General features: G+C 41.9%; 1 protein-coding gene across 1 annotated transcript in view; it reads left to right on the top strand.

Moving 5' to 3' along the window:
* Positions 1 to 5834, top strand: part of LOC135530976 (annexin A1-like) — a 16161-nt gene extending 10327 nt beyond the window's left edge. Inside the window, exons 10-13 of the mRNA XM_064959163.1 lie at positions 3882 to 3977; positions 4365 to 4423; positions 4718 to 4840; positions 5445 to 5834. Coding sequence (XP_064815235.1) covers positions 3882 to 3977; positions 4365 to 4423; positions 4718 to 4840; positions 5445 to 5504 — 338 coding nt within the window. The 3' untranslated portion in view covers positions 5505 to 5834. The remainder of the gene's footprint in view (positions 1 to 3881; positions 3978 to 4364; positions 4424 to 4717; positions 4841 to 5444) is intronic.
* Positions 5835 to 11025: the final 5191 nt, after the last annotated feature.

Raw genomic sequence — 11025 nt, 5'->3', positions numbered from 1 at the left:
GGGTAGCCTTCCACAAGCTTCCTATAATAAGTTGGGTGAATTTTGGCCCATTCCTCCTGACAGCTGGTGTAACTGAGTTAGGTTTGTAGGCCTCCTTGCTCACACACACTTTCAGTTCTGCCAACAAATTTTCTATAGGATTGAGGTCAGGGCTTTGTGACGGCCACTCCAATTACTTGACTTTGTTGTCCTTAAGCCATTTTGCCACAACTTTGGAAGTATGCTTGGGGTCATTGTCCATTTGGAAGACCCATTTGCGACCAAGCTTTAACTTCCTTACTGATGTCTTGAGATGTTGCTTCAATATGTTCATATTAAATGTCCTTCCTCATGATGCCATCTATTTTGTGAAGTGCACCAGTCCCTCCTGCAGCAAAGCACCCCCACATGATGCTGCCACCCCCGTGCTTCACGGTTGGGATGGTGTTCTTTGGCTTGCAAGCCTCCACCTTTCCCTCCAAACATAACAATAGCCATTATGGCCAAACAGTTCTATTTTTATTTTCATCAGACTAGAGGACATTTCTCCAAAAAGTACGATTTTTGTCCCCATGTACAGTTGCAAACCATAGCCTGGCTTCTTTATGGTGGTTTTGGAGCAGTGGCTACTTCCTTGCTGAGCGGCCTTTCAGGTTATGTCGATATAGGACTTGTTTTACTGTGGATATAGATACTTTTATGCCTGTTTCCTCCGGCATCTTCACAAGGTCCTTTGCTGTTGTTCTGGGACTAATTTGCACTTTTCGTACCAAAATACTTTAATCTCTAGGAGACAACGCATCTCCTTCCTGAGCGGTATGACTGCTGCGTGGTCCCATGTTTATACTTGCGTACTATTGTTTGTACAGATGAATGAGGTACCTTCAGGTATTTGGAAATTGCTCCCAATGATGAACTAGACTTGTGGAGGTCTATAATTTTCTGAGATCTTGGCTGAGTTTCTTCTGATTTCCCCATGATGTCAAGCAAAGAGGCACTGAGTTTGAATGTAGGCCTTGAAATACAGCCACAGGTACACCTCCAATTGACTCAAATGAGGTCAATTAGCCTATTAGAAGCTTCTAAAGCCATGATATCGTTTTCTGGAATTTTCCAAGCAGTTTAAAGGCACAGTCAACTTAGTGTATGTAAACTTCTGACCCATTGGAATTGTGATACAGTGAAATTATTTTTATGTAAACAAGTATTGGAATAATTACTTGTCAAGCACAAAGTAGATGTCTTAACCGACTTGCCAAAACTATAGTTTGTTAATAAGAAATTTGTTGAGTGGTTAAACAAGTTTTAATGACTCCAACTTAAGTGGATGTGAACTTCCGACTTCAACTGTATATATATTTCACACACACACACCTTGTAAAAATCCAAATAACTTCACAGATCTTCATTGTTAAGGGTTTAAACTCTGTTTCCCATGCTTGTTCAATGAACCATAAACAATTAAAAACCATGCAGCTGTGTAATGGTCGTTAAGACACTAACAGTTTACAGATGATAGGCAATTAAGGTCACAGTTATGAAAACTTAGGACACTAAAGAGGCCTTTCTATGGACTGAAAAGCACCAAAAGAAAGATGTCCAGGGTCCCTGCTCATCTGCGTGAATGTGCCTTAGGCATGCTGCAAGGAGGCATGAGGACTGCAGATGTGGCCAGGGCAATAAATTGTAATGTCCGTATTGTGAGATGCCTAAGACGATGCTACAGGATGTACAGCTGATCGTCCTTGCGGTGGCAGACCACGTGTAACAACACTTGCACAGGATCGGTACATCCAAACCTTACACTTGCGGTACTGGCAACAACAACTGCCTGAGTTACACCAGAAATGCACAATCGCTCCATCAGTGCTCAGACTGTCCTCAATATGCTGAGAGAGGCTGGACTGAGGGCTTATAGGCCTGTTGTAAGGCAGGTCCTCACCAACCATCGCTGGCAACTACGTCGTCTATGGGCACAAACCCACCGTCGCTGCACCTGACAGGACTGGCAAATAGTGCTCTTCACTGAGAATTTGCGGTTTTGTTTCGCCAGGGGTGATGGTTGGTTTGCGTTTATCGTCGAAGGAATGAGCATTATCCCGAGGCCTGTACTCTGGAGCGGGATCGATTTGGAAGTGGAGGGTCCGTCATGGTCTGGGGCGGTGTGTCACAGCATCATCGGACTGTGCCTGCAATGACAACGAGCTATCTCAACGCTGTGCGTTACAGGAAAGACATCCTCGTTCCTCAAGTGGTACCCTTCCTTCAGACTCATCCTGACATGACCCTCCAGCATGACAATGACACCAGCCATACTGCTTGTTCTGTGCGTCATTTCCTGCAAGACAGGAATGTCAGTATTCTGCCATGGCCAGCGACGAGCCCGGATCTCAATCCCATTGAGCACCTATGGGACCTGTTGGATGAGGGCTAGGGCCATTCCCCCCCAGAAATGTCCGGGAACTTGCAGGTGCCTTGGTGTGAAGAGTGGGGTAATATCTGGAGCATCAGCATATGTGGGTTTGATTACAGGCTCAAAATGGCCAGAAACAAAGACCTTTCTTCTGAAACTCGTCAATCTATTCTTGTTCTGTGAAATGAAGGCTATTCCATATGAGAAATTGCCAAGAAACTGAAGATCTCGTACAATGCAATGTACTACTCCCTTCACAGAACAGCGAAAACTGGCTCTAACCAGAATAGGAAAAGTGGGAGGCCCCGATGCACAATTGAGCAAGAGGACAAGTACATTAGTGTTTCTCAAACTAGACACCGACACCTCACAAGTCCTCAACTGGCAGCTTCATTAAATAGTAACCGCAAAACACCGGTCTCAACGTCAACCGCGAAGAGGTGACTCTGGGATGCTGGCCTTCTAGGCAGAGTTGCAAAGAAAGAACCATATCTCAGACTGGCCAATAAAAAGAAAAGATTAAGATTGGCAAAAGAACAGACACTGGACAGCGGAACTATGCCTAGATGGCCAGCATCCCGGAGTCCCTTCTTCACTGTTGCCGTTGCGAATGGTGTTTTGCGGGTACTGTTTCATGAAGCTGCCAGTTGAGGATTTGTGAGGCGTAAGTTTCTCAAACTAGACACTAATGTAAAAAACAATCAACTGCTTTTGCGACGCCCCAGTGTAGCACTGTTCGGCTGCTGGAATTCTGTGTTCAGTTTTTTTTTTTATCCCTTGCATAATGCGACAACCACAGAGCGGGCTCAACTTGACTGGCTGCCGTAAATGCCATAAATTGTCCATCTTTCGCTTAAACAAGTTAACCACAAAGATCAATTTTAGATGGGCCTACTGGAACTCGTAGCCCCAGTGTAGCTCAGTGCTTTGTCCTTGGCTAAACTAGGCTTGTAATTAAACATGTTTCAGACGTAGTCATATTTTACAGAAAATATACACGTTTGTTATTAAGGCACATGAATGTTCACAAAGGCATTTCTGAAGAAATAATAACAATCTAACATCCCTACTGTGAAGAAGGAACTCAACTTCTTGAATCCCGTCTCCACACACACAAAGGTTGTCTCAGATTTGGGATGTGCAAAAAATACATTTCCAAGTCACCCATGCATCTAATATTCACTTGTACATGTGCGAAAAAGGACAAATCTAAGCGCCCACCAAATTATTATTTAAGTACACACACACAAACACTTTATTTTCTCACCACCTGTTAATTACATTGTTACATTAATTAGTGTTCTTTGTTTTTGTCATCAGTTAGACACTGAAGTTGGGCAAAATGTTTGTCAACGCACCACAAATGCTACTCGAATATAGATGTGCGTGTGGTTTTCCATTTTTCATGCACTGTATGTGCAACCACACATGACTTGATACTGTGTGAGTGTTTCAAGTACATCATTATTTTCTTTTCTCTCTCTTTCAGTGTTTGAGAAGTACTCCAAGTACAGTAAGGTGGATGTGACAAAGGCTATCGACCTGGAACTGAAGGGAGACATTGAGAACTGTCTGACTGCCGTAGGTGAGATGTCACTGCCAGGACCAAGCCTAGTAATGTTCCAATGTCTTATATAATCTGTGCATCACCCTCAATCCATGTCTTCTGCTGTATCACACTCTTCACTGGGCATCAGCCCTGTAACATTACACTGTTCTTCATTTTCCTCATGCAGAAAAAGGCCACGCTCTGAGCAAATGAACATTTATCTCTCAAGACTAAAATAATAATAACTTGTTAAATAGATGGGATTGCACATTATCCAAGGCAAATTCACCATACTACAACTCCTGCAATGCACTGGTCACCTCATGGCCATTCCGATACCCTTGCGACAGCTTTGGGGAATGCTGCCTCTTGTCTATGCTGCTCTATGATGTCATCTGACTGGTTTTGATATCTGTCTTTCAGTGAAATGTGCTGGAAGCAAGCCTGCTTTCTTTGCTGAGAGACTCAACTTGGCCATGAAGGTCTGTTTACTGTTAAACATACTTACAGTGCGTTTTGTGTACTAGACAAACAAACATATTTTTAAAGCAAAGAATTCTTATTGGACACATCAAGGTATTCCCTACCTGTTTCTGTCAATTTTGTACCTAATGAATGCATCTCACTTTTAAGAGTTGACAATCTACAGAAGAACTAGAGAAAATGTTTATGCATATATACCATATAAGACAGCACAAACAGATCTCGGTTCAAGCTAAGGACCTTGCACCATCTGGTTATAAATCTTCAGTTTGTGTGCCTGTGCCATACTCCAGGGTAAAGGAACCAGGACCAAGATTCTGACCCGTGTCATGGTGAGCCGTTCTGAAGTAGACATGGCCCGGATCAAACAAGCGTACCAGAAGACGTTTGGGAAAACCCTCTACCAGGATATTCTGGTGAGCAAACATCTCCACTGCCAAAGTGGCAATAAAAGACAAGGAACTGTTTTCCCAACCCCAGATTAATCATAGTACTAGACCTTAAAGCTTTTTCAACAGATCATCCATTGAGAATGAGATTAAACCCAGGACTAGGTTTAATCAGAGTTTTAATGACATCACATTGTATGACGATTCTGATTTCTGGGTCCAATCCGAGATAGGATAGAAGACTGACCATGTGTGAAATGGAGAAATGTGCAATCTGAAAATAATTGTCAAAATACGTTATATTTAAGCAATATGGCCTGAGGGTGTGTGGTATATGGCCAATATACAATGGCTAAGGGCAGTTCTTACGCGCAAGGCGGAGTGCCTGGACACAGCTCTTAGCCGTGGTATATTGGCCATATATCACACACCCCCAAGGTGCCATATTGCTATTATAAACTCTTTACCAACATAATTAGGACAGTCAAAATAACTATTTTGTCATACCTGTGGTATATCACAGCCGTCAGCCAATCAGCATGCAGGGCTTGAACCACCCAGTTTATAATATGGTGTCTAAACATTATTTATATTTTGTAGAGTAACTCTGTGCTCTCTCTTACCCCCTTAGGATGACACCAATGGAGACTATGAGAAGATCTTACTGGCTCTGTGTGGAAGTGACAACTAACTTTCTCTCTTATCTCACCAGGAGACAATGTCTACCACAGTGCATGAGTGCCAATGGAGAATAATGTACATGAAACATTCCTCTCCAATGCCTCAAATGCTCTTGCCAAATATGTTTCATGACAACTATTTGAAATGGCAGTCCTGATGTATTGTCACTACATGCTAACAGCATTAAGCACAGTTAGTATGTTAAGCAGCATTGTATAATTTAGGCTAGCTTCAGCAGACTTGGTGATCCAGAGTGCAATATCACACACCAAGAATATAGTGGCATTGTACCCTGGTTGGATAACTGGCCCTTTGTGAAAAATAAAGCATTTTATGTGGATCCATATTGTCTGTTGAATTTGTTTGTGTATATATTTTTCATTCTATGCAACATTGCATGTTAATAATTAGGCTACAAAATAATACAAAAATAATCTATGAAAAGTTACAATTTGATAATAACCCATTGAGAATGAACCATGTCATGAGTTACATTTACAACATTGTAAAACACAGACATGGTATTTGTTATATGTATTTGTTATATAAATATAATTACTAGTTAGTCAATACTCTGGTTGAGCCAGTGGTCCTCAGACAACTCTTTCCCAGGTGTCCTCAGCCAAGCTTAGAGCCTTCATGCAAGGACACATGGCTGCCATCACTCAAAATATACTCCCCTGCAAACTACAAAGCACATCCTGCAACACTAACGAGCTTAGAGTGCCAAACTATTTCACTGACATGGAACCCTGCATGCACTCCTGCATAAACAGGAAACACCTTAGCCTAACGCTGATACTGCCATTTCATGAGCACTCACACTCACACTCTACCCCCCCCCCCTCTACTGGTCGGGTGACAAGAGCAGAGGACTCTGCTGTGCACCAATGGGGCTCCTGCTTTGGCTAAGAGCAGGCCCGCCTCCAACTCTTCGGGACCAGTCAGAAGACAACACAACGAGAATCCACCTACATTATTCTGTGTACATATTCCGCTGCAAACTCTGTCTAAGCAGCCTAATTAGCTGACTCCTTGCAGAGCCATATGCTTAGGTCCGTGCACGCTTAACTGCAGGACAAGATATCTCTGACTTTAAATAAACTGCCTTTTTTATACACCTGATTCCATTCTGCCCAGCGTCGTTGATTTGGTCTCCCTCTCCAGTATGTAAACACTAACATGTGTAACACAAATTAAGATCCAGCTCACTAGAATTTCGATAGACATGTGTATTAGGCCTACAGTAAGTAGCATGACCGGCTTTGGAAGGATGGTCCCGTGAGACTAGTTAAATATAAAGCCATTCTTGAGGAAGACCGAAAAGTAGACACCTTTAATTTTTTTTCTTTTTTTAACTACTGACTTCTCAATCTTCTGGACATTTTAATTAACTATCGAACCAGGTCTCCTTTGACAAATAGATTTTTATCTCAATGAGGAAAAACCTGTATTCAAAAAGAGGCAAAAGGTTACGAAAATATGTGTTCAGACCCGGGAGTCTAATCAGTAACACAATGTTAATCATGAGAGAAAAACAATGTTTCAACAGTAGGTCTACATTCTCACGGTCATGGAGGAATGCAGTGTCATGAACCGCAGATATTGGCTACTGATAACCGTTTTGATTAGGCCTAAACGGAGAAAGATGATTGTTTGTGTCTGTCTGCTAATTTGATCTTTCCGCCTGAGCAACATACATGGTCACAAAAGAAAAGGATATGGCGTACACACCCAGTGCATTTTTGGATGGCATCTCAAATAACAATGTGTTCAAAGAAGAAAAGGAATGAATGTAACAGTTCAATGCAAACTGTTTGCACATGGTGAAAGCTGCTGTCGACATCCATTGACTCGACCGCAAACCTGAAGAAACACTTGGAGGTAAGGATGACGATTGGCAGGTGTGGCACGTTAGCTTTCTTAGCTAACTAGTCTTTAGAGACAACCTGTCTTCCCAATCTTACAGCATATATCGGGGATTTCAGAGAGCATTAGCTGACTAGTTAGTCAGATTTCTAGCTAACTAGTCTGTTAGCTAATTTGCTTGCCAACTCTCCTACACTATGTGGTATGCTGCTCACTTAACGTTAGCAAGATATCATAGCAAGTATGCTATTGTGCTAATTTGTTAACAATTTCGCAAATTAAATCTATTTGAACTAAGAAATCAGTTGTAGATAGTTGGATAAGATTCACTGGGCTACATACTCTAGCTAGCTAAATCAAAAGTTTGAAAAACATTTTGAAAACTAGTTGCACCCTGTAACCCAGCATAGCAAGGTGCTTACTGTCAGGGTTAGTTAGCTAGCTAGGCACATGAATAGCAGGGTGCTTACTGTCAGGGTTAGTTAGCTAGCTAGGCACATGAATAGCAGGGTGCTTACTGTCAGGGTTAGTTAGCTAGCTAACTAGCTATGGTTTCACCCAAATCAATTTAGACACGCTGCAGTTTGCCTGCTGTTCAATTGTTTTTTCAACCCAAGTAAATGCTGGTATTTAAAAAAATAAAATGCATTTAACCTTTATTTAACTAGGCAAGTCAGTTAAGAACAAATTATTATTTACAATGAAGGCCTACCAAAAGGCAAACTGCCTCCTGCGGGGAAGGGGGCTGGGATTAAAAAATATATAAGAGAAAACACAGATCACGACAAGAGACAACACTACCTAAAGAGAGACCTAAGACAACAACATCGCATGGCAGCAACACATGACACACAGCATGGTAGCAACACAACATGACAAGAACATGGCAGCAGCACAACATGGTACAAACATGATTGGGCACAGACAACAGCACAAGGGGCAAGAAGGTAGAGACAACAATACATCACACAAAGCAGCCACAACTGTCAGTAAGTGTCCGTAACTAAAAGTATAATACTCCATAGTTTTTTTATTTGAGTATTTCTAGATAAACAATATGAACAACCATATACATCCTTGCATCCACAGCTTTGTCCACGTGTGAGTGGTTACATGTTCCAACCCCAGCCCTGTGTTTTTCAGACCGGGGTAGGCTATAGAAAGTGAAACATATGTTTCGAAGGGGGGACAAACGCTGGATAAAAGTACAATCCTTAATTAAAACAATAACAAGGTGCTCACACCACTGTTATTTTACTTCTACTGTAGTGGCATAGTTAAAACTAAATGTAATCACTTTTCAGAGGATGCATAACACTCAATGGAAGACCCTGAGCAGAAATAGGCAGCCAGGTGAGGAGTGCAGAGATGCCCAGCCATCTACAATGGCCAAAAAGGGACCTCTTGTACATTATTGAAACAGGCAAAACTACAACCAAGAGGACCACATACTTCACAAAGCCGGGTTAATCACCTGGTATTTGACTTAATCATAGACGATATGCAACTAGTAGAGGTGCCTTCATTCTGCAGCTAGTAGAAGGAATCAGTGGTGGGAGAAGTAATGTGCAGAAAGAGTTTGAAAGAAAGAATTTAATAGGAATTTGAGTCCATGAAAGAAGCTCTCTCTACCAAACTCGAGAAATCAAACCGTAAAATCCGTCTGCACCACAGCAGATATCTGGTCTGCCCATAACAGAAGCTTCATCGTTATGACATGACACTGGATCGAGGAGGAGACCTTGGAGAGGGAGTCCGATTCTTTGGCTTGTACAGTCCTACAGCCACTCGCATTCTCTATTGATCTTCTTCAGGGAGATAAGTGTTTTCCTGGCTTTCTTATCCCAACAATCCTAAGCTTGAAGTCTAAGCTCTCAGAGAAAATACCGCTCAACCCTTGAAAGAGAAAGGAGATGTGGAGCAGATTAGTTCAAGAAGCAGCTTCTATGGAGAACACACACTCTGAAGAGGTTGATGAGGGAGCACAGAACGAGTCTGATGACTCAGAAGACAATGTTTTGGTGTTCAGAGTTGCAACGACAAGGGCCAGTGGCATTGCAAAGGATGAGGTGAGGAAGTTCCTCAAAGAGAAGTCTTTGGACTCCTTGAAATTGTTTCGGAAGTACAACACAACACTGCCCTCCTGTGCCCCAGTTGAGCGCTAGCGCTGTGCCCCAGTTTTCAGCTATGGTGGAAACCTGTTTACCAATCCGTGAAACAGGATGTCTGATGCTCTAGAGCATCTCCTCTTGCTACAATACAAACTCAATTTCTGCCTTCAATCATCTGAGTAGGCTAGCTTCAGAATAGGCATACTGAAATGCCATTTCTGATATTTGGGTTTATTGCACAAAGCTGCATTTTTTTTGCTTAAACTTTTTATTTGAACTACTTGGTGGACTAAATGTGTGATTACACTTTTCTTCAGATTTCTATTTCAAATTGTTGTTATTTCTCTGACTCTCTTATCCAGAACGACTTACAGTAGTGGGTGCATACATTTTTATTTTTGTACTGGTGTCTCTTGGGATAAGTGTTTAGCATCATCTATGCTGCTGTGTTACTTAAGCCCTCACTTATTTATTTATTTCACCTTTATTTCACCTTTTATTTAACTAGGCAAGTCAGTTAAGAACAAATATGCCTAGTTTTAACATGTATCCTTTGTCCCGCACATTGTGTTTGTGCCCACATTTTTAGACAGGTGTACATGATTTTTTTATTTAACTAGGCAAGTTAATTAAGAACAAATTCTTATTAATTAATCTATATAAATGGACAAGATCAGTATGAAGGCTAGCGGCAGGTATAGAGGGCTAAAATACATTTGTGTCACAATGTTTTGTGATGTCTTTTAATTTGGCTCAAACATCCTGCAATAAATGTTGTTTAATTGGTCATCTTTTTTTCTTGTTTTATGGGTGAAATAATCAAAAAGTAACAAAGTAATCAGATTACGTTACTGAGTTTAGGTAATCCAAAAGTTACGTTACTAAATACAATTTTAGGCAAGTAACTAGTAACTAAAGGATTACTTTTTTAAAGTAACCTACCCAACCCTGACTAAATATATATATATATATATATATATATATATTGACTGTGAAATATAGCAACTTTAGTCTAATTGTCTACCCAAAATTCATTACAATCACTGGATTAGGTTACACGTGAAAATATCTATAATCATGCATTCCTGCTTGGACATGTTAGATGAAACAACTTATTTTGTAACGGCGTTCTTCGTTTGTTGGAAGAGAGTCGGACCGAAATCTGTCAGTACTCTGGCTGACTGGCGGATCTGGAAGAGTCTGGCTGACTGGCGGATCTGGAAGAGTCTGGCTGACTGGCGGATCTGGAAGAGTCTGGCTGACTGGCGGATCTGGAAGAGTCTGGCTGACTGGCGGATCTGGAAGAGTCTGGCTGACTGGCGGATATGGAAGAGTCTGGCTGACTGGCGGATATGGAAGAGTCTGGCTGACTGGCGGATCTGGAAGCGTCTGGCAGATCTGGAAGAGTCTGGCTGACTGGCAGATCTGGAAGAGTCTGGCTGACTGGCAGATCTGGAAGAGTCTGGCTGACTGGCAGATCTGGAAGAGTCTGGCAGATCTGGAAGAGTCTGGCTGACTGGCGGATCCTGGCAGACTGACGGCTCTGGCTGC

This window comes from Oncorhynchus masou, chromosome 1 (assembly GCF_036934945.1).
Source record: "Oncorhynchus masou masou isolate Uvic2021 chromosome 1, UVic_Omas_1.1, whole genome shotgun sequence".
Classification (NCBI taxonomy): domain Eukaryota; kingdom Metazoa; phylum Chordata; class Actinopteri; order Salmoniformes; family Salmonidae; genus Oncorhynchus; species Oncorhynchus masou.
This window is presented reverse-complemented; position numbering and strand designations above follow the sequence as displayed.